The 23,021-nt window shown below is 52.9% G+C and overlaps 1 protein-coding gene and 1 long non-coding RNA gene across 2 annotated transcripts; one reads left to right on the forward strand and one right to left on the reverse strand.

Moving 5' to 3' along the window:
* Nucleotides 1-2,528: 2,528 nt before the first annotated feature.
* On the reverse strand, nucleotides 2,529-5,142 carry LOC120620212 (uncharacterized). Its single transcript, XR_005657779.1, has 2 exons — nucleotides 4,390-5,142; nucleotides 2,529-2,801 (listed from the first exon to the last, which is right to left on the reverse strand). It is a non-coding gene; the product is annotated as an uncharacterized LOC120620212 (long non-coding RNA).
* A 67-nt stretch (nucleotides 5,143-5,209) lies between these two features.
* On the forward strand, nucleotides 5,210-21,317 carry UBE2I (ubiquitin conjugating enzyme E2 I). The gene is made up of 7 exons (XM_039884856.1): nucleotides 5,210-5,363; nucleotides 10,437-10,512; nucleotides 10,703-10,786; nucleotides 11,967-12,039; nucleotides 15,746-15,855; nucleotides 16,006-16,085; nucleotides 19,073-21,317. The coding sequence occupies exons 2-7, from the start codon at nucleotides 10,447-10,449 to the stop codon at nucleotides 19,134-19,136; spliced, it is 477 nt and encodes a 158-aa protein (XP_039740790.1). The 5' UTR covers nucleotides 5,210-5,363; nucleotides 10,437-10,446; the 3' UTR covers nucleotides 19,137-21,317.
* The last annotated feature ends 1,704 nt before the right edge of the window (nucleotides 21,318-23,021 follow it).

A 23,021-nucleotide genomic window follows, 5' to 3' on the forward strand; every position in this document is an offset into this window, starting at 1 on the left:
AAGGCTGCCAGGTGTTTAAATGAATTTCTCTCTCTCTCTCTCCTCTCTCTCTCTCTCTCTCTCTCTCTCTCTCTCTCTCTCTCTCTCTCTCTCTCTGCTGTAGCAAACATGTTTTCCCACCTTAAAGTAAAGTAAAGATAAACAAACCCTTCCTTGGCCCCATGCCAATAAATAGGTAGAGAACGAATGAATGGATGAATGAATGCACGCAGGCATGCATAACCAGGTGGTGAGAAGGAGTCTAGAGAGAGAATGCAGACCACCGCTCCATGCATTCTGCTCCATGGCCTTCTTCACTCTGTTTCAGGAGGGTTGGGAGCTAAACTGTTAGTGCCAGGTTCTTTCTGCACAGTAGTAGAGGGGACATCCCAGCTTCACCAGGAGGTCCTTTTATTTTCTACTTTTAGTGAAGACACTCAGATATTTCTAGTCCCAGTGGCTCAGCTATCTGATAGCTAGGGGGGAGCAGAAATGGAGATTGCCTTCCCTTGGTTCCCACCAGCAGTAGCAGCTGGAAGGACACATAGCAGGAGGTCCGCCACCACCAGATTCTGGGTGCTCAGCCTGGTCATGTTCTCTCTCTTTGGTGATATTGGAGATTTAGCAGTTGGCAGTGATGGCATTCAATGACCTTTCTCTTTTGGGGTGTGGAGAAGCAATCAAATCCACAGTCATGGCACAAGCAGGCAGAACTGGTCCCAGACTTTGCTCCTACTCTGTTCTAATGTATGGGATCCAGCAAACTTGAGACCACTGACTAGGTTCACTCAGATGTGCATAGATGTGAGGGCATAACACCTTCACGCGGCCCCAGCAACCCAGCTTGGGACCACTAGAAGGCACTCCTGTACCCTGTGGGGCCAGGCCACAGACCGAGGAGCCAGGCAGGGATCTGAGGGGTGCCCTAGCCCTTTGGAGTGAGAGGGTTCCCTTGGGAAGATTGGAAAGGGAGCTCCTTGGAAGGGGGGCAGTAGGACCAGAGTCACTGCCAAGTCGCTGCTACACAGGAACATTTTGTGAAAGGCTCAGCCTGGCTAGGCTGAGCTGCAGGGCAGGGGGACCCCCAGGGACCCAGAGTGTGTCCTCAGTGCAGCTGGAGCAGAAGGAAGAGGCAGAGGGCATCAGGGGACAGAGGAGAGGGAGGCTTCAGGGAGGGGACTGTGAGCACCAGTCCAGCGCTTCCCCCAATACACCCCTTGCAATCTGCATGCACCCCCCAGAGTAGAATATGGGGCTCCTTGTCCTCTGAGGATGGTTCCCAAGCTCAGGAGATAGGTCCAGCCCCTCCCAAGCCCCCCAACCTTCCCTCCTTCCAGACTGTTCCACAGCAGCTGCACCATTTTACATAACCACCAGTAATGCACGAGGCTTCCAATTTCTCCACATCCTTGCCAACACTCGTTATTTTCCATTTTTTGATAATAACCATATAATCGGTGTCAGGTGGCATCTCACGGTAGCTGTGATTTACATTTCCCTAATGACTAGTGGCGTTGAGCATCTTTTCATATGCTTGTTGGCCATTCATGTATCTACTTTGGAGAAATGTCTATTCAAACCCTTTGTCCATATTTGAAATGGGTTGTTTTGTTGTTGTTGAGTTGCAGGGGATGTTTATATATTACCCCTCATGAGACATGTAATTTGCAAATATATTCTCCCATTCTGTCCATTACCTTTTTACTACTGTTAATATGAGTCCTTTGATTCATGAAAGTTTTTAATTTTGATGAAGCCCAATCTACCAATTTTTTTCTTTAGCTGCCTGGGCTTTTGGTGTCATAGCCAAGAAATTATTGCCAAATTCAGTGTCATGTGTTTTCTTCTAAGAGTTTTATAGTTTTGGCTCTAGTATTTAGGCCTTTCAGTTAGTTTTGTATGTGGTGTGAGGTAGGGATCCAACTTCATTCTTTTGCATGTGGATTTTCTTCCTTTTTAACCCAGCCCTTGTAGCAGCTGCCCCTGCACACAAACCTACATGCCCACAGCTTGGCTGCCAGCAAGCACCCAGGGGAGCTGGGGGGGGGCCTGCCCCTACTCCACACAGTACTCAATCACACCTACCACTCCCTTCCCACCTGGTGGGCACATGATTGGCACAATCAGCCAGAATCCTTCCCGATTCTGCACAAAGCCATCTGCAAGCCTCGGTTTCTCCTCTGTACTCAGGGAGTTGGACTCAATCAAATCCCCTCTCCCCCACTGGAGTTGCCACACGTTGGACACACAGCAAACTTACCAGCACACTGGAAATGTCATGTGAGGTCTCCTCCTGACTGCTTGTTCTAGACCCCTATACCTCCCCCTGCCCCCACTCCCCTGGCCCCCTTCCTCACTCTGCCCCAGCCACAGGGCTTTTCCCCATCTCCAGCTCCTTCTGCCCAGAAGGCTCTTTCCCCAGCTTTCCTACAGCTGTGCGCTGCTCCTCCTCTGTGTTTCAGTTTGATCACACCCTCAGAGACCTTCCTGACCACCCTGTCTAAACCAGGTGTACGGTAACTATTACCATGTAACGAATCACCACAAACTTAGCAGCTTTAAACAAGACACATTTATTATCACAGGTTCTGTGCATCAGGAGCCCAGGCTTAGTGGGCTCCTTTGCTCGCAACCTCAAAAGTCTGGGGTTGCATTCTCCAGTCCTCATCTGAGGGTTGGGGATCTCCTGCAAACTTATTGTGGTGTTATCCAGCTCCTATTGAAGGTCCAAGGTCCCTGCTTTTGTGCTGGCTGTCATCAGGGGGCCATTCTCAGCTCCTGGATGCTGCCTCCTGTGATTGGGCACTGCCATGTGATACCATCTACAACACAGCAGTGTGCTTCTTCAAGGCCAAAGTCAATACTGGATAAATGTCTGTGAGCTAACAGATGAATGGATGACCCAGAGTGCATCACCAAGAACATGTGTGTGAGGGTGCAGGCTGCTCAAAGAAGGCTCCTGGGCTGAGGATACCAGATCTGAGGTAGTCTTCTGCCCACCCCCTGCAGTTCTCCAACTCACCCTCCGGGTAAATGTTCCCTCTCCCTCCACCAGTCCCAACACTCTCCTTCCAGCATGAGGGCCTTTGGGCCTCACACCATTTTTCACCAGGATGGAAGTTCTCTCTGCTGGTTAGAACTCAGCAACCAGGGGTAAAGGGCCATGTCTTTTCCATCTCCAAATATCCCCTCACCACACACAAACATGGGACCCTAGGACCTTGTCTTGGGTCTCCTGCTCTACAAACTTCCATGACTCCCCATGGACCACAGGATCAGTCCCAGGCCCTCCACCACCACATGCCACATCCAGTCGCCTCCCAAAACTATACCTACCCCTCATTACCCTCCAGGCCACCTCTATCTGGACAGCCATGGCCTCCTCCTGCCCCTTGGCTATGCCGAGCCCATTTGGCCCCCTAGTTCTTCTCTTCATTCCAGCAATGGCCACCACCTTCTACTGACCACTGCTATTTGTTGGGTGTCTTCCGCAAAAAGCCTCATACAAACCTCCGGGCATCCAAATGAGAAAGATGGTTTTGGAACCCAAGGCCCATGTGCCTCAGCAGGAAGCTGGTTTAAGTGTAGCCTAGCAGCCACGCGTGGCAGGCCCACCTGGGGCACTTGCTATAAGGCACACTTCTAGGACCACTCAGAACTAGTGAACCAGGGCTTGGGGACCAAAGAATGGGTATCTCAGACAAGCCCTTGATGATCCTGGGACCCCGAGGTTAAGAACTGCAGCTGCCTAGGTGAAGGGGTGGAGAGACACCTGAGAGGCAGTTCTCAATCTCAACCAGGCCAGGCCCACCCTGGGCCAACTGTGGGGACCCAGGAGTGCGCAGCCCCTTTGGAGTTCAGAGTCTGGGAGGAATTTGGAATCCTCATTTTCTGCTCAAGGGGGCCAGACCCTCTGGCTTGTCACCTGGGACCCCGGTCACTATAGCCAGGTCCTCTTTCTGGGCCACTGGTGACCAGGAGTACCCTAAGCAGACACACTCCCCAGCCCAGCAGAGCCACCAAACCCAGTAGACCCCCAGCCTCATTTTACTCCCCAAAGTAACAGGATGGCTGGGAGCACATGGAATTCATCTACTGAGCATCCGCTGAGAGCACTGGGCCAGATGTGGGCCATAGGACACCAGACGCTTGGTCTCCGCCCCTGGGGAAGCCAACAGTCTCAGCAGGGCCAAAGAGGTACTTTGGGGGAAGGTGGGAGGGAGAGAGAAGCTTGTTGGAGGGAAAGAAAGGGAAAAGGGAGGGAAAGGAGTGAATGAATGCAAGTCGTATCCATAGTCCAGCGCCCCCCACCGCACACCTTGGCCCAGGAGCCCTCCACACCCATCGCTGCCTGATCCCGAAGCTCCCACGGGCGGAGCGGGCTGACCTTGGGATGCGCCCTCTACCTACTCAGAGTTGGGGTCTGACCAGCAAAGTGGGCCCGGGATACTGGGGCTAGGGGCGACCCGACGGGGAGGCGCCCAGTGAAGTTAGGAAGGGCCAGCATTCTTACAATGGCTGGGGGTGGGCCCCAGACCTGACTGCACGCGCGCGGTGGGTTGGGTAGTCCCCGCCTGCACCCCTGCTGCCGGCTCACAACCCTGGTGCCCCTCCCCCCTCGGCCAGCCCCCGGGTTAGGGAGCGTCCGCTTTTCTTCTCCCGTCGGTCAGGCCAGCTCTCGAGCGTTTGTACGGAGTCAGCTCATTGGGCAGATTCGATGGACGCCCCGCCCAGGGCCCCGAACTAGCCAATTGTAAGGGGTTTAACAGAGAGCAGTATTCGGGGGATAGTCACTGTGCTGCGACGCTTCTGGGGATCCTTAGGCCTCGGTGGTCTTTGTCCCCCGGCCCCGGGCCCTAGCCCCAAGGAAACCAACGGGACCCGTGCCTGGAGAGATGCCCACGGGGCATCCGGGGACCCCTTGGAGATCTCGGTCTCCTCTTTCCTCCGCAGCTGGCCGGCGTGTCCTCGAGTGGATATGCGCATCGCGAAGGGAAGTTTGCAGACGCTCCCTCACATCGAGGACGCGGCTCCTTTAAGGACGCAGCTGTCCAGGTCATCGCCTGACTGGAAAGCCGCCCCTGGGCCGGGCTCCCAGGGCGAAGCCGGGACGCGGGCGCGCAGCAGCAGGGCGCGGGCGGCGGGCAGCGCGCGGCGGCAAGAGCCGCGCGGGACGCGGGGCGGCGGCGGCGGCGCGTGGAGCAGGCGCGCGGCGGGCAGCCCCCGCAGGCCCCGCCCGCGCCCCTCCCGCACCGGGGTCCTCGGAGCGCTCGGGCTGCGCGCGGAGCGGGCTCGGGAGGGAAGTCCCGAGACAAAGGAAGCACCGCGCCGCCACCGTCGCCGCCGCCTCGTCCGCCTCGCTTGCCGGGCCGCGGCCGCCCGAGGTGAGCATGAACAGGGGGCGCGCAGGAGGTGGCGGTGGGGTGGGGGCTGGGCCTCGGCTGTGTCGGGCCTGCGCTGCCGTCGGGCTGGGCTGGGCTAGGCAGGCGGACGCCCCTCCATCCGCAACCTCCCGGGCCCGGCCCCCTTCCCCCTGCGCGCCCCCCTCCCCGCGCCCGGGAACCGTCCGCCTCGGAGCTGTTGACGCCGCGGGGTGCGGCCCGACCTTTCTGGCCCGGTCTCGGCGTTGTCCTGGCCTTCCTTCTTAGGGCTCCCGTCGCTTTCCCTTGTGAAAGTGGGGGGCATCCCTTACAGCATGAGCTCGCGGCGCGGTCGGGGAGCCGAGGCGGGCTTGACAGGAGCTTCCCTCCACTGAGGGACGTGCGTTTCCGGGGTCACGGATCTGCACACAAACCTGTGGCGCTCTCCAGCCGAGGATATAAGGCCCGGCAGAGAGAGAGTTGAAAGTCTTGAATTACAAAATCGCTGGCTGCTGGTGGGGGGCGGGGGGAGGTAAGGGGGGATTGATGTTTAAAAACCAAAACCAGTCTGAATATTTTTGCACCTCTAGAGAGCTCTGCTTGCCGTTGATGGGACCCTGAACATCAGCGCTTCGCCGGAGGAAGAGTTTTGTTTTTAAGATCGCTTTGTACCAGTGGAACAGAGATTAGAACTGGTAGTTTCATGAGTAGGAGGCAGGGAAGGGAATGATTAGCTGGGCTCACGATCATGGCGTGCATTTGCTCCTAAATCACAGAATTAACTGGTTTGGTTTATATACTGTGAAAGTATGCTTGGGTTTGGGAAGTTACTGTACTGTTTGAAGTTAGTTTTTTTGTTTCCGTTTAAAGAGTAGCCAGAAATGTTTCTTGCTGTTAAGGAAATGTTGCCTTTATGTACAGAACGAACCCATCCAACAGAAAAGGGCTATGGATCCTTGTTTAACCTGATTTGCTTGCAGCCTTTTGGGTGGTTTTCGCGGTGAATGCTTACCGTCTTGCTTTTGTCTAGTTAGTCTCAGTGTTGGGACTTTGTTTGAGAAACAGCCTGGGGTCCTGGGAGGTGTGTCAAAGAACTGGGGAAATATCAAGGGTGTCCTGAGTGCTTGGTGCTCGGTTTAGGCAAGTGAATGCCTTTTCCCTAGGGGAGTTTATTTAGGTGGGAAAGTCCTGTCTAGGGCTTCTCATCTACTATATGTTTCATCCTGGGCAAACCTGTGAGATTAGAGAACCAGCCCCCCATTTTACAGATGAGGAAGTTGAGGTTGGAGAAGATGAGCAGTTTGCCATACTCACAGTCGGTGAGTAGCTCTGAAGTCTGTGCTGTCAACCAGCAGAGCTGATCTGAGAAGATTGAGTTCAAGTACTGCCAGCTTCAGGGCCCTGGAGGCAGGTGGAGGGCAGACCTCCTCTCTTTGCTGGAGAACCCAGCTTTTGTCCTGCAGACTGTCTCTGGTAGTTCATAGATATTTTACGTTTGCTGCTCTGAAGCATCTAGTAACACTTAACTGCTCTTTAAGTGCTTCTCTGTTAGTTGGGGAAGGCAGATTCCATTTTAAGTGGGATTCTAAATGAGCAGTTCCCTAGTGTTGTAATTTAAATGTAACAAATTGGCTGCTTTCTCCTTGACCCTGGGAGGCCAGTAGGAGTGGAAGCACCATCTTGGAGACCAGGCCTCTGCCTAGGACAGTGCAGGTGAGAGCACCTGTGGCTCTTTGCCCTGATGGCAGAAACAGTCTTATTGGTGCCTGATCTGGTCCGTCAGCACCCGGCGGGGCAGGGGCTGCAGGATCTCCTCTGGGACCCACCCCGCATTAACCTTTCACACCTGGGACAACCACAGCTAGGCTCTAAGACAGGGCTTCCACGGGCAGCTTTGTCCCCTCTTCAGAGCAAAAGAGGCGGGGTTCTGGCACTTGTCAGCAGGCCTACAAGTAGGCAGGATCACTCTACTGGCCTCGGCTGAGTCCTGGGCCTGGCCCAGCCCCTCTGGAGCACTCTGAGCATTGTTTTGCCCGGCAGGTATCCATGACTCCTCAGTGTTCCAGAGCTGGCCTGGGGCTTCAGAAACCTGTTTTGATGCCTGTCCTAGCTTAGACTCGCTAGGGACCTTATGCCTCCCTTAACTGCTTATCAGGCTGCTTGCCTTCGGTCACTGAACTTCTGTGTTCATTAATTGAGCAGAAGTGTCCTGCCAGCCTGTGCTGTCTGCTTTACCGTGGCAGAGGATGTGGGGCATTCCTTCCAAGGGCCCTGTTGGTAGGGGGAGCAAGGGAGCAGGAGTACCTTGGAGGCTAATTTGTGCTGTGCCCCCCAAGCCTGGGGGTGGGGGTCGGGAGGGCACTTCTGCTGGTGTTGGGGATGGCTTTGGGTCGTTCCATTTAAAAGAACCAGTTGAAATGTGAAGGCTTTGAGAAACTTACAAATGAAGGATTTTCAGACATCGGGGTTTCTGCCCTGCTTCCTCCAAGCTCCCATCCCCGTCATGCAAGCCCACCCTTCCTGCTTTTCTCAGGCCCACGGGGCCCTGCTGCCTGGAACAGTTTCCTGTTGTATTGCTACAGGCTCTGCCCAGGTAGCCACCTCGCTACTGTTTAAAAGCAGGTGCCTCCCCATCCCCATCATCTTGCTTTGCATCTCCTGGCATCTAGCATTTCCCAGCACATGGCTTCTTCTCACGTGAGCCCCCAAGGGCAGTGTTCCTGCAGGTTTTCTGTGAGCCCCTCAGTGGTTAGGTCAAACATCCTCTGGGTTGGAGTCCATGGATAGGAAAGAAATGGGCAGACCAGAACTTGGGTCATGTGGTGCTAGTGAGCAGTTCTTTTGGGTACAAACCTGGTGTTATCTATTTTGGACTTAATCTTGAGATCAGGTAAGGTTGAAAGGTTCATTCTGGGGTTAGGGTGCTGGAGCTGGGGACCACAGCCTAAGGTGGCACATCTGTCACATGTCACTCTGACAGCCATGCTTCTTGACTGGAGGGCTTTGATTTTTGATACTCATTTTTCTTGTGATGACATAAGTTTACCTTTCTTGAAAATGTACTACATCCAGTTAGTCTGGAGGTTGGTAGTAACTCACCCAGCATCCTGAGACCTGGGTGGCACTAGAGGCAGCAGTGCTTTTCTGCAATGGAGAGCCCAAACCCTTCCTTCCACTGTGCCTACTTCTTGGGAAAACAGTCATCCAAGAGTTGCCCATAACCCAGAGCATGGGGTCCCACCCAGAGTTCCTGACTCCATAGGGCTGCTGGACGTTGAATGTTGGCCTGACACAAATGGCGTGAGCCCCAGGGCAGTGTTTGTGTTGTTGGGGGGAGGGGGGCAGCCCGGTGGGATGGATGCTGAGATGAAGGGTAGGACTTGGGTGCTGAAGCAGTTGTGGGTCAGCTGGAGTCTAGGCTGTAGGAGCAGTGGCGGGGAGCTGCAGAGGGAGGGAAAGTAGCTCTTCACCCACCAGAGTCAGAAGATGACACCTGGGTTTTCGTAGAGGCTCAACCCTTAGCAGGCAGATTACTCTGAATCTTCCTTCCTGTATGTAGAATGGGCTGGGTGTGGTACCAGGCCTGTCTGTAGGCTGGAGCAATGGGCGAGACTGGGCTGAAAAGCAGTGTCATCCATGCCAAAACTGTGTTCTTCCCCACCAGGTTGAGAGCCCTGTTGTAGTTGTGGAGGGCACCCCACATTGTACTCATGAACTTGAGGTGCTGGATCTTTTCCCAACAGAGGAAAAGAAGAGTCCTGTCCCCCACACTCCAGTGTAAGCCTGAAGGCTTGAGGCAAGCACCTGTCACTCACTTCTAGGAGCCACCTCCTTTGTCTTGTTAAATCCTTGTTTGTGGTAAACACTTAATGCAGGGTATCTTCAGTGTTTCCATAGACTTTGAAGACCAGTAAACACACGGTCAAATTCTTAGGCAGGTTTTGTGACCTTATCACCTCTGCATCTGCTTTTTTGTGGACAGCTGGGAATGGGGTTACGATCCTGTGCCCCACCATCTGGTCTGGTGTGTTGGGCATCTGGAGATGCTGCTTTACTTGAAGGCTCCAGGCCACTAGTCTGAACAGCTGAAGGCGCTAAGCCTTGAGAGTCTGGGGTCCAGTCCTGCAGAGGTGTCTTTCTGCTCCTGCCTGGTGTGCCCAAGGAGTTCCTGGGTTCTGCTAGCCCTGTCCCCTTTTGTTGCCTTTCTCAAAGGAAGTGGGAGACAGGCTTTGATCCATTAGTTGTTTGTGGAGAGCCAGGGTGGGACTGTAGGATGAAAAAGTGGAGAGGGCAGAGGAAGGAGCCTGGGGCTCTGGTGACAGGTGGGTCTGTGGATGCTGGGGATAGGTGTGCTGTCTCTGGACTTGTCTACAATGCAGTTAAGCTGCCCTCTGCCCTGAGGCACTTTTCCACTCTCTTGCCTTCAAGAATAACAGTCATCCTTCAGGCTGGGTCTGAATCTGAATTCTGAGCCCTGATTCTAAGCTGGGGATGAGAAAGCACCCTCACTTCCCTGTACCAGTAGAAGAAAGCACTCCATCATTTCTCCCAGGTCTCAGGCCAGTGCTCTGGACATCCCCACCTTGTCCCTGCCTTCCCTATGGATTCCGATAGTCGAATTCGGATCCTTGTCACTCCATCCCACTGCCGGGTATAACCAAAAGGTGGGAACAGGTGCCAGGTGTCTGCTGGAAGTGTCTGGCATTTGTGTACAGCAGCCACTTAGCAGTGCTAACCCAAGCCTATGGCTTTGCCTGTCTGAACCCTTTGCATCACCATAAAATGGAGACCGAAGAGTATGCTGTGGGGTCCTGGGGCTGAGCTTTTTGCAGGGAAGGTGCTCACATGTAGGTATCTAGGAGGTCCAGTTCTCTTCCCTGGTGACCTGCCTGTAGGAGATAGGTCACCTGTGGGGGTCTCATGCCCATCCATACTCTGAATGGAGCTGCTTGCTAAGAGCGCAGTCTCTGCGAGCCAGGGGAGAGCCTTCGCTTACCCGATTCTTGGAAACAAGTTTGCTCCCTGGTCAGGTGTGAGGGGGAAGGGGAAGGAGGAGCCAGGGTTTCCTCCTGATCACATCTCTGCTATCTCTTGCAGGACTTTGAATATGTCGGGGATCGCCCTCAGCAGACTTGCCCAGGAGAGGAAAGCTTGGAGAAAAGACCACCCATTTGTAAGGAAAGCTTTATTTCTGTGTGTAGCACAGTGGATCGTCTTCCCGCTGATGACACCGCCCAGTCTCTGGACGGGTCCCTGTTGGCGAGCCCTGTGCTGTCGGGCAGTGGGAGGGGCAGGGTTGGTCCTATAAGCACCTAACATGAGCTTCCATGGCGCTGATGTGCTTGTACGTGGTTTTCTCTCAGGGTTTTGTGGCTGTCCCAACAAAGAACCCTGACGGCACAATGAACCTCATGAACTGGGAGTGCGCCATTCCAGGGAAGAAAGGGGTAAGAAAGACCTATGCTCGTGTGAGGGGTGGACTGCTGGGGCTGCTTCGACCCTTTGATCACACAGGCTGGGGGACATGGTTGGGGGGACATACAACCCCCTCCAGCAATTTTAATTCAGAAAGGAAGAAAGCTGAACTGCGTCAGGAGCGGAAGACTTAGACCCATCTTTGGGAGAAAAGGGAGCCTTGGACAAGGGACTGGATCGCCATGAGGGTCTTCCGGTTTGTCCTTCAGGATGTACTGAGGCCGGAGCAGCCCAGATACAGTGGTGCTCCTCTTGGGTCTGAGCCTTGAATAGCTGCAAATGCTTGATGCAGGGGCCAGACATCGGCCACTTACAATGGCTACATGGGGCCCCATATGTCCTTCACAGTCAGCCTCAGTCCTCCCATGTTGCTCCCCCTAGTGTACCAGGGCCAGTTAGGACCAGTGCATTTGAGGCATTAGGGAGTAAGAGGCTCCAACGACCCCAGGGTACATTTCTTCCTAGTGACTTGGAAGGAGGAGACCCCTGAGGCATCTAGGTTGTGCTGAGGCCTCATTACCTTTATCTCCTCCCACCAGTGGTCTCTTGTGAGAATCCCCTGTGCTTTCATGCTTTCTGACAGTCTCCTTCCACTATGCTGAGCCAGCAGGGTTAATTAGGACTTGACTTTTTCTACAAGCCAATGTATTCTGGGTTTTCCTTGTATCTGAGGCTCTGTTGAGGACCCAATGTGTACCCCAGCCTCCACCGAGCCCATCCTTGATCCTTTATCTTAGGCTAAGGCTGGTGGGCTACAGCCATCTCCCTCCCAGGGAAGGTTGGGGAAAAGTGTTAAATTATGGAGCTGGGAGGCAGTGCAAGGACAGGTGGGACCTAAGAGACAGGGTCCTCACTTGAGCTCACTCAGGTTTACACTGCATCTGCTCAGGTGTGGACCCTGACCCCCATCCTGGGTTCAGAGTGGGCAGCTGCCAGGAGCTGGCTGTCTGCTCCTTTCCAAGAAGAGCTCTTTCCCGCTCACCCTCAGGGCTCATGGAAGTCCTGCCAGTCCTATTGTGGGGACATTGGACTGGGGGTCACTGGGGCCCTCACAGTGCTGGAGGGTAGTGGTGGCAGCAGCAAGCTCCTCCTCCCCCTGGGCACCTGCAGCAGGGGCCAGCACACAACTAATGACAGCTTCCCTCCCAACAGACCCCATGGGAAGGAGGCTTGTTTAAACTACGGATGCTCTTCAAAGATGACTATCCATCCTCACCACCGAAATGTAAGTACAATGAATGAAGTCCTTGAAGGTCTGCTTTGGCCATGCTCCCAGCAGAGATATGAGTCCTCTTCACAGAGCCCAGCTTCCGGGGGTGTTGGTTATGTCACACTCTGCTCCACGCAGGGCAGTCCCTGTGCTCTAATCCCAGCAACTAGCCATGGATCTGAGTGTTTCTTGCCCAGTGGTGGGAGGTGCACCTAACATGCCAAGTCTCGGGTCCTGGCTTTATAACCGGAAAGCTCCTGGGCCATGAAGGGAAGGATCATGAGGTCCAGGTGAGGCTCTTGGACCCTGAGTGCCTTTCAGGGATGAAGCCACACATACTAGCCCTGGGTGGGGATGGACGTAACAGAAGGACCACCATTCAGAACATCATCCCTCAGGGTTTCATTTAACCCCACCTGTCCTCTGTTAGAACTCACAGCTGCATCGCAGCCTGGATTGATAGCATACTTAAGCCTTCAGATAAGGTAGCAGGAAGAAAAGGCCAAGGTTGCATTTGAAACAGTATTATGACGAGACCGTCATGACACATTTTAGCAAAACTCAGGATGGAAAAGGGGACACCAAATCCCTCCCCTGTGGCACCTGAAAAATCAACAAACACTGTCCACAACTGGTTCATTAAATGAGTTAACAGTGTGCCCCCGCATGCGGGAAAGTACCTGTGAGCACCATAGAAGGGTAAGATTTTGCGTAACTGTTAACAATTGTAGCTAGTGATTCAAGAGATAAAAGTATGTTTTCCATTATAATAGCATCTACCAGAAGAATTTTTTAAATTAACAATTCACTGGGTAACCACTGGGATGGAGTCTTACTTCATTTGGGGTGGTTCTTTGCTGTTTGAATTTTTTTTTTGCCATGTGCAGATATTACTTTAAATAAGAAATGAAACAAATTGTAGCTGCTTTCATCACTTCTATTCAACATTGTATTGGAATTCAAGCAAATGCAGCAAGGCAGAAAAAGAAATCCCAGCAGAGGAATGGGAAAGGAAGACTTAGAACCGTAGACCATCTTTCTCTAAGTGCTGATTAAAAGGTTAATATACAAAAACCAATTTTCAAACAATTGCAGTAAATGAAAGTTTTTAATCTATACCCTTTACAATGGCATCAGATATCTTGGAATAAATCCAACAAAAGATGTTTAATATCTCTGTACTGAAAATTAAACGTTTCTGAGAGAAATGAAGGACATTCTAAATCAGGAGTCCCCAACTCCCAGGCCGTGGACCCGTACCAGTCTGCCTGCCGCCTATTAGGAACCAGGCCGCACAGCAGAAGATGAGCATTGGGCAAGCGAAGCTTCATCTGTATTTGCAGCTGCTCCCCACTGTTAGCATCACTGCCTCAGCTCCACCTCAGATCATCAGGCATTAGATTTTCATAGGAACGCCAGTCCCTGGTGCCAGAAAGGTCGAGGACCACTGGTCTAAATAACTGGCAAGATAAGCCGTGTTTAGGGATTGGGAGACACACTTAGTTCTCCCCAAGCTGATCTACAGATTCAGTGTAGTCCCAATCAGAATTCAAGCAGACTTGTGGAAATTGTCATGCAGGTTCTAAAATGTAGAAAACGCAGCGCCAAGGATTGCCAGGGCCCTCGGGTTGCTAGTAGTGGGAGGATGGTGAGGCCCGGGCTGGGGCTCATTGGGTGAAAAGTACCCAGACCCGTTAGCAGAATGGGCAAGACGGGAACCAGATTGAGTCCTGCTCCAGAGACTATAGATGAGATAAAGAGCAGAGTCCAGAAATAGCGCAGGTGTACAGTGGCATGGTTTATGACAGGTCACGCTGCAATACGTGGGGAGAGGATGGTCTTCCAGCGCATGGACAGGCTCAGCCAGGTGTCCCAGTGGAAGAATAGAGAACTCAATCTCCTTCCACCATAGACAGAAGCCTTCCAGCTGGGTCATGATGCCCAGTGGAAAGACGGATGAGATAGTACAGCTTTTAGAGGACAGGAGGATGTCTTCATGACTTGGATAGGCAAAGATTTCTTAACCAGGGAAGCATGAAAAGTACTTTTCCCCCCGGAGGGGAAAAATGATTTCTTCACCAAAACATACCAGTAAGAGTGAAGAGGGGAGGATACATACATACATTCATACATATATATATATATATATATATGTCAGTACATACCCTGAATATTTCAAGAGCACTTAAAAATCAATAAGAAAAAGGCAAACAATCATTTGATGGAACAGGTCTTGCACAAGAGGTTCTCCACCTGTCTAATCACAGGAAGAGATGCCCAGCTGCTTTACCAGAGAATTGCAAGTTATAGCCACAGAGTGAACAGGCAGACAACCCGGGTGGGAGAGGCTGCAGAGCAGCAGGAGTCCTCGGAAGCCTACCATAGAGTAAATTTTGGACGTTTCCCTTGGAAAGCTCTCTGCCTTATCTACTAAAGCTAAACTTAGGCCTACTCCTGGACCTGGCTGTTCCACTTAAGTAAAAAGTCAATAGAAACTGCATACAGGAGATCACCAAAAGGCGTGGACAAGCATGTTTATGACAGCCCGATCTGTAAGAGTCAAAAGCTAGAGGCAGCCCTAGCGTCCATTCGCAATAGAATGGTTAAGTAAGTACAGCAGCAAGAGTGAAAGATCTACAGGTATACACAACACGAATGAATCTCCCGAAAGTTATGCTATGGAAACAGAGCCAGACACAAAGGAGTTAGTTATTGCTGGGGTCCTTTTATGAAGTTCAACAACGCCATGCAGTGAATGGTATGAGAAGTCAAGAGGGTGACTTTGTATGGAGGGAAGCCAGCCAGAGACCAGAAAGGGGGTGGGGGTCTTGGGGATGCTGGTATTCATCATTGGTACACTTCTAGGTAAGAAACAAGATCAGTAAATCAGATTAAAATTAAGAACTCTGTGCAGCAGCAGGAGTGAGTATCCACCACCTGTGATGACGAACATGACCCAGGGAGGTCCCCGTGTAGTCTCTTGCACAGTCTGAGACGTCTTCCCTGGGGATTGCAGGTCAGGATAGTGGGTGGTTTTATGAATGTTTTCTGGGAAGTTGTTGGTATTAGTGAATATGTTCATTTTTACCAATTTATCAAGCTATACTAGTCTGGTTGGACTTTTCTAGGTTTTAATGTTTTAAAATAGAAAAGAAGAAAGTATCCAGAAAAAAAGGATAAAAAATATGCTAAAATGTCAGCTGTAGTTAACAGTCCCTGGGTGAAGCTCATGGCATTTTTTTTCTTGCTCTTGCTTTTATAATTTTCAAGTTCTCTACGTGGATTCATTTTAAAGAATATGGGGTCCTAAAAGCCTCTGTTTTTGAAGCAGAATGAGCTGATTTGAAAATGGCCACTCATTTGAATGGCCTTGGCTGCTTTCCCAGGACCCTTCTCACCTGATGCAGCGACCCCTTTCTGTCTTGCCACATCCAGACTGGCTGGGGAAGGGTTTGAGGAAGCCACTGGGGGACCTTCTCTGACTGCCTGAGCAGGGTCCTGGGGAGGGACATGGCGCTGCCTCTGAGTCTGTTGAGAAGGCACGCACTTGCCCTTTTCTTATTACTTCCTCCCACCTTGTGGCCAGTCTTGTTTTTCTCAACAGTTCTTTGCCCAATGCAAAGGTGCCCTAGTTTGGGGAAGGAATGTTGTCAAGACAGGACATTATTCTGTAAAACAACTGTCACCAAAAACACGATTTTTTTTCTTCCCTGTGGTCCAGGCAAATTTGAACCACCATTATTTCACCCAAATGTGTACCCTTCAGGCACTGTGTGCCTGTCCATCCTCGAAGAAGACAAGGACTGGAGGCCAGCCATCACGATTAAGCAGGTACGCAGCTCGAGGGGCCAGCCTTGACCTTCCTTTGGGACCAGAGAATTTGTGGTCCTTCCTACTTGCTGAGGATGATGTCCCAGAAAAGTTTGCCTTTTGAACTGCTGACTTCCCACCCATCTTTCTCTATTTTTGTCTTTTACACAGATCTTATTAGGAATACAGGAACTTCTAAATGAACCAAATATCCAAGATCCAGCTCAAGCAGAGGCCTACACAATTTACTGGTTAGTAGCGATCTGGCCCCACTTGCTGTGACCTCGTTGGCTTGCACAACCTTTCCTGGAAGTCTAGTCTAGACTGTCTGTAGGAAGTGGAGCAATAGGCAAGCTGTGAGTGGACTTTGGAGGCAGCTGGGGTCAGTGCTATGAAGTGGGGACCATGCGAGGTGGCCGTGGAGGTATCCAAGGAGGAACTGTATATGCAAAGGGCCCATAGTGGCAAGAACAGGTGGCCGAGGCGGGGGTGGGGGGCACGGGAGATGGCAGAGTCAGATGACATGGGCTCTTGGCACTTTATCCTCGATGGGGTGTGGCCAAGGAAACCCTGTTCCTCCAGGAGCCTAGTCTGGCTTGGAGGATGTGGACACCAGGAGGAGGTGTGTCTAGCAGCCCAGCTGTCACAGAGGCCCTAGACCTCTCATCTCTGCCCTGCTGCGGCTCTGCCGGGGTGCTCCTGACTTTCTCTTGGTCACTCGGGTGCTGGGCATCCACTCCACATCCCAGCCCTTCCCTGTGGTGGTCCCACATCCGACTACGCTGAGGGAGGCGGGTCTACTGTGACAGTGTGAGCAAATGGGGCTGGCTGGGTGGACCGTGGGGAGGACCCTGTCCCTGCTTGCCAGCTTGCTGGGCTGGTCTGGGAGGGGCCTTATGCCATTTTGAGGGCTCTGATTCCAACTGCTCCATTTGCCCTTGTTCAGAAAACCGGGGCCTAAGGGGGCTGGCCCAGAAGGAGAGGCCAGGCGTGGGCCTGTTTCTTCCAGCAGGACATTTATGAAACTGGATCAGGTCAAAGGGTAGGCCATTCTAAGCAGCTGCTACACAAGATGGCCTGAGTCCCTCTTCAAGGAAAAATGCCTGGTTTCAGATGTATCCCCCCCACCCTCCATCCCCAATGGCTTCTTGTCCCTGGGCCCACCCCAGTTTTTGGCTGGGTGTGCCCCCTGGTGGCTGAGGGCGGCAAGACACTCCCAGATGGGGGCTAAGGTCCATGGACTGGAATTTGCTATATTCCCCAACCAACCGCATACCCTTAGCCAGCCCCTGCCCTTGACCTGGTAGCCCCTACTTCAGATTTCAGGTTTATCTCCTCCCCAGCCCTCAGGGTGTTGCTGTGATTCCAATGGAGCTTAGCTTGAATTCACTCATGTCTTGTTGGCTGCTGTGCACCAGCGGCTCTAGGAGATGCATTCTCCCATCTTGACCTTTGGGCTGGGTGTTACATAGTGTTCACAACGATAACCATTTGGAACAGCCTCCATCAGCTTGTGCCTCTTTGTAAATCGGGTCACTTGGGTCTGCATTGTCTGAGATGAGCCATTGCGATTGACCACGTGGCCCACAAAGCCAAAATATTTCCTCACAGGCCTTTAGAGAGAGCTTGTCAGGCCTGGCTTGGGTTGCATTGTGGGTGCGATCCCTTAGGCAAGTCGTCCAAGTGTCTTGATGGTGTACCTCTGACCCGCAGCCCACATATTTTGGTGTTTGCGGCAGGAGTGTGTGGGGCCACTGTTGTGTGCCAGCAGGTGCTGAGGTCAGTGAGTGCTCCCAGTTGTATGGCCCCCAGCCTGCTCAGGGCTGGACTGTCTTCCGCATACCGTGGGACCCTTATCTGCTAGATGATGTCATACACTCTAGGAATGAGACATTCTTTCACCAGTAGACATCCAGTTTAAGAGCACCTTTTGTGAAACATGCTTGAAAGTTTCAGATCTTTTTCTCATGTTGCTGGAAGGCCACAGGCCATGTCCTATACTGGCAGGCACCCCAGAACTCCAGGGCAGCCACCCTCACCCAGCCTCACTTGGTAAATGGCAGGGCTGTCTCTGCCATTACTTCTGGCTCCTTCCAGAGCCCTCCTAGTCAGCTGCCTCTGCCCTGGGAGGCTGGGCCCTTGGCCAGGGTGAGAGTACAGACTGCCTATAGCACACAGCCTGAAACTTCTGAAGTGGCAGAAACTTCTCCTGTGGCCTTCACTCCCAGCTGTCCAGGCATGGTGCTGACACTGGCCTCCAAGGACGGGTGTGCTCCTGGGCACCATGCCAGCTCAGCAGGCTTCATTCTGAGCAGGTTTCCGCCTCTCCTGGTGCTGGCACTACAGCCTTTCCCCAGAGAGGCCCAGAGGGGAGGGCCTGGGGCACCAAAGCCTATTGTCTGCTCTTGGCAGAACTAAGAGAAATCTTTGCAGTAGGCTCTCTGTCCCTCAGCCCTGGGGCCTGTGCTTTGGGCTGAGACCAGTTCTCTGAGAGGCCACACTTATTGAGAGCATGGCTTGGAAGGAGCACTGGCTTGCTTACTGGGATGCAAGTGCCGTGGAGTGCACGCACTACACCTGGGCTCCAAGGAGAGTTGTTGACTAGGCCCCGAGGTATTGAATGAGACCTCTGACCTGGTGTGTCAGAGAGCCCTGTTCATAAATGTCCTTGTGTCCCCATGGGCCTCAAAGCCACATTGATCCCCTGGTAGCAGCCGGTCTCTCCCCTCTGTGGCACTTTGACTGCCATCCCACCCTGCCTGTCACCCTGGTCTGAGCAGTGCCCACCAGCCCCCTTTTTCTTGGAGCAGTTCTCTCACTGGAGTCCCACACAGGGTCCTTCTCCAACAATCAGAGAGCTGCCCCCTGCCTCCATTCCTACACACTTGGGACTGAGAGCCCACGGGGAAGCCCACCAGAACTCAGTCTGTTTTTGAAGACTAGTTGAGCAGTCTTTATTTTCTCTCCATAATGATTAATGCTATTTCAAATTTAGAAGGAAAATTGTGAACATTCTGCTCAGGCTGTACCCTCATAGCTGGCATCCGTGCTATAGGCTCATCTCTCAAGCCACCCTCTCCTTCCACCGGGCCGCGACTCTGCACTGGCCCAGAAGCCATCATCCCATCTTGTTATGGTCTTCCCGTAGGCCTCCGTGCGCAGCAGCTAATAAGCACACCCTCAGCCCACACGCAGGGCAGCTGCACCTTCTAATGTCTGTCTCTCTTGACCTCCTCAGCCAAAACAGAGTGGAATACGAGAAAAGGGTTCGAGCACAAGCCAAGAAGTTTGCGCCCTCATAAGCAGCGACCCGCGGCAGGCAGCATCAAAAGGAAGGGATTGGTTTGGCAAGAACTTGTTTACAACATTTGCAGATCTAGCGTTGCTCTGTACAATTACTAGTCACCTAGGGGAGGCGGGCGGGCGCCATTTTCCATTTCTGCCACTGGTACACAGTTCTCGACTCGCTGAATTGCCCAGTTTTTCATACAGGGTCTCTTCCTTCAGTCTTTTGTATTTTTGATTGTTATGTAAAACTTGCTTTTATTTTAATATTGATGTCAGTATTTCAACTGCTGTAAAATTATAAACTTTTATACTTCAACGAGTCCCTGAGGAGCTAGTTCCCTTTGCTCGCAGGTGCAGGCATGCTTCCCACCATCAGAGCTACACGTAGCCTCCAGCTGGCTGTATGAAAAAGAAATTGGCCTGTCCCCTGCCCTCGCGCCTCTGTCCTTTCTCTCTGCAAAACCCAGGTTGTGTTGCTATGAGCCTCAGATCCAAAGTCAGCCAGCCTCTTGTTTTCCGCATCACTTCCTTTGTGTTTATATGGCGTTTTGTCTGTGTTGCTGTTTAGAGTAAATAAACTGTTTATATAAAGGTTTTTGTTGCATTATCGTCATTAAAAGTGTGAGGAGGCAGCCTTGGGGTGCCCGGCCCCCTCCCCTCAGCTGCAGGCCCCACAGAGCACCAGCCTTGGCCCCAGCATGTCTTGCTGCCTGTGCCTAGGCCTGCGTGGCGCTTGTCCTGGTCCTTTGTAAATAGTTCTGTGTCCAGAGACGGTGTGTGTCCAGGGTTTCTGTCCCCCCTCCACCCCCTCTGGTTCTTTGAGCAGTAGAGCGCTAGGGTTCAGATCTGGTCAGGTTGGAATTGGTGTCGAGACCCTTTTAAAGCATGTGCTGCCCAAGCCATCAGGAGGACGAGGTACCTATACCCAGGCCATGGCTGAGCCTTAGTGAGGACCACATCCAAGCTACTGGCCCTCCTCGGGGGCCAGCGCAGGCTGGCTTAGGATAGCCGGGCCACAGCAATGGAGCCGAGGCCCTTAGACAGGGCATGTGGTCTCCACTTCTGGCAGTGCATTGCCTGCCCAGGCCTCGGTGGCTCTTCTTGGGCCTCTGCATGTAGCGCCCACAGCCCTCTCACGCTCACTTCATCAGCCCCTACGCTTGGGTGTAGGTGGTCCCAGTCACCAGGATGCCCCAAAGGAGCAGCTTTGAGGGATGTTGTCGCATGCTCTTCCTGTTTCCTGAAGCGTTCTGAATCTGGTCACTTAAGAAGTCCACTCCTCAGAAAGCACCCTAGAGCCTGGGCCCACAGCTGAGCTTCCCAGAGTTGGAGTTGGCTGCTGTCTGCTGGAAAGCGGGCCTAGGTCCCTGCTCACCAGGGAGGTGGCATAGACGGAGACAGGAAGTGGCAGAAGGAGTCCCGGCCTCTGGGTCCCAGTGAGCACAGTGCTGAACAGACCAGAGACCTAGAGCTGGCTCTATACCAGCCAGCCTTGCCCTCCCACCCCAAAGACCCTCGCTGTCAGAACTGGTTTGCCTATGGCTCCAGTGCACAGACCGAAGTGGGGACAGTCTCCCAAAGGTGGGCAGCGAAGGGAGAGTTGGTCATCGAGCCCTCAGCCAGGAAGGGCTGCCTCCATTTGTCCCAGGAAATGTGGCCCCCTCAGCCTACAGCACCTGCATGGCCCGAGGGCCCAGTGCCTTGTTCACTTGCTTAGCTGGACGGACATCTGTTGGGTTGCTGAGCTCTGAGCTCTCAGTTTGATGTTTGCAATTATTCCTAATGCAAAGGGCCTTACAGGGGGGAGGGGGGTGTTTCAGCGGGTCGTGTGTGTATAGCCCCTTCCAGAATGTCTTATTTTGTAATGACTGAACTACACTTAGTAATAGTTACACATGTATATGGTTAATATATATGGAAATGCAATATATTTTCTAGTTAAAGCATTCTAAAGTAATCGATGTTTCTAGCAAATTGTCGTGACTTTGGCTAATGAAATGTCCTTTTGTGCCACAGTCCTTGGCTTAACAAAGATGTGAATCTTGTAACATGAGAACTATGAAATGTGATCATTCTATTTCTACTGTAAGGGAAGAGAGTGTGTTCCCGGCATGAGGCGCCTAATTAGTGAGGAATTGTGGGCAATAGATTAACCACTGTATCTAAGAATCCTCTAATTAAAATATTTCCACAAACTGCTGCCTGCAGGGTGTGTCCTTTTCCTGCCCGCCTCCCACACAGGCCACCCCCTGCTTATTGCTGTGCCCCAGAAGCCCAGGCCTCGTCCCCACTGCCTCCCACATCAGGCCTTCAGTGGCCCTCATGGTCAGGGGATGACATCCCCGTGAGCTTTAGTCAAATCATCCTTTCTGTCCCTTCTGAGACCTGGGCATGGGCAGCAAGGCCAGCACACATTCTGTGCTGGCCACTGGCCCTGCTTTTTGTCCATCTGGTCTGCTGGAGCCCTAGGTACCCTCTGGGGACCTAGGGCTGTTTTTATCACTCGGATGGGCCTCCTCAGAGCGGGACTTGATTCTCACAGCACCAAGGTACACGCAAGCCCTTGGTTCACACCCTGATGGGGCTTCCATGACAGTGTGTCTGGGGATGGTGGGAGCTTGGTGTAGCCATTACGTAGGTGCAGAGCAAGGAGCCTGGACTTGGGGCTCCCAGGGGAGCCCAACAACAAATGGGATGGGCTGGGAGCCCTCAGCCTCCATCTCCCCAGGAAAGACAGTTCAGAGGCCTGAGTTGTATCCTGGCCAGGCTGTGGGTACCTGTGAGTCCCCCTGGCCTCCCTGGACTGTACCAGCCAGGTCAGCACTGTTCTCAGGCATACCCACCCACACAGGCCACCTTGCTCCCTGACCAGTGACCCAAGGCCCTCCCACCACATCAGGCTCTGCCATGGGCAGCTTCCAGTTTGAGGTTACCATAACGACGAGTTGACAAGTTGGAGGCCCAGCACTGACTTGGGCTGGCTTGAACCAGTCTGAGCCGGCTCCAGCAAGAAGACCAGAGGAGTGCGCATGTGGTATGTGCCCCAGCCACCCTGCTGCTCAGTCTGGGGGGTGTCTTGCTGCAGGAGCCCACGAGGCTCACAAAGGCGTCTAGATTCTGTGACCCCATCTGCCAAGGCTGTAGGCCCCATGGGGCTGGAGAGCTGGGGTCTCATTCACCCACGGCTGGTTTCAGCAGGTTCACCCAAAGTCTGTGTTATTTGTCAGGAAGCTGTTTTCCATGAGCTCCTCAAGGAAAATAACAAGCAACAAAGTCACAGGGCACAGGCCTGGGTTCCTCCCTCCTGGGATCTGCCCTTCCAGGTGGCCACCCTCCCCTTCCTCCAGGATGCCCTCCTGAAGAGAGAAAGCTAGTGCTACTCCTATTCCTCCAAGGAGTAAAGAATCTGGATCGCCCCCCCCACGAGAGCCATGAACAAAAATAACTCCGTCCCCACTTATGAGAGAATGATGTCCGTCCTGTGGAGAAGCCAGGCTCTGGGCCCACCTGCAGCTCTGTCTCCTGATGTTGCCCTCTCCCCACAAAGGGCGAGGGTGAGAGGCACCCTTGGGGGAGGTGGCTCCTGGTACACCAGCCCCTGGGCCAGAAGCCAATGGGAAAGTCAGTGGACAACAGATGGTGCTCTGCTTCCACATTCCAGGCCCCACACAAGCCTCAGGCCTGAGGCCCAAGAGCACCTGGGCCTGGCACAGGCTCCACCTGTACAGGTGCTGGCAACAGAACCCATACTGCACTTTTGGTGACTGCGCCTCAGGAACCAACATCACAGGCAAGGGACTATCTGGGCCAGAACTGTCCCACTCAGAGCACCCTCTTCTGGCAGAACCACTCAGGATGGCACTGGCAATGAAATTCCTGCAGTCCTCAGAGTCTTCCAG

The sequence above is a fragment of the Pteropus medius genome, unplaced genomic scaffold, assembly GCF_902729225.1.
Source record: "Pteropus medius unplaced genomic scaffold, Ma_sr-lr_union100, whole genome shotgun sequence".
Lineage (NCBI taxonomy): Eukaryota > Metazoa > Chordata > Mammalia > Chiroptera > Pteropodidae > Pteropus > Pteropus medius.

Bases quoted from the DNA above. Each gene is read 5' to 3' on its own strand.
- UBE2I (XM_039884856.1), top strand. From the start codon at position 10,447: ATGTCGGGGATCGCCCTCAGCAGACTTGCCCAGGAGAGGAAAGCTTGG. The intron at 12,040-15,745 runs GTAAGTACAATG...CCTGTGGTCCAG, and splicing joins TCCATCCTCACCACCGAAAT to GCAAATTTGAACCACCATTA. The intron at 15,856-16,005 runs GTACGCAGCTCG...TCTTTTACACAG, and splicing joins CAGCCATCACGATTAAGCAG to ATCTTATTAGGAATACAGGA.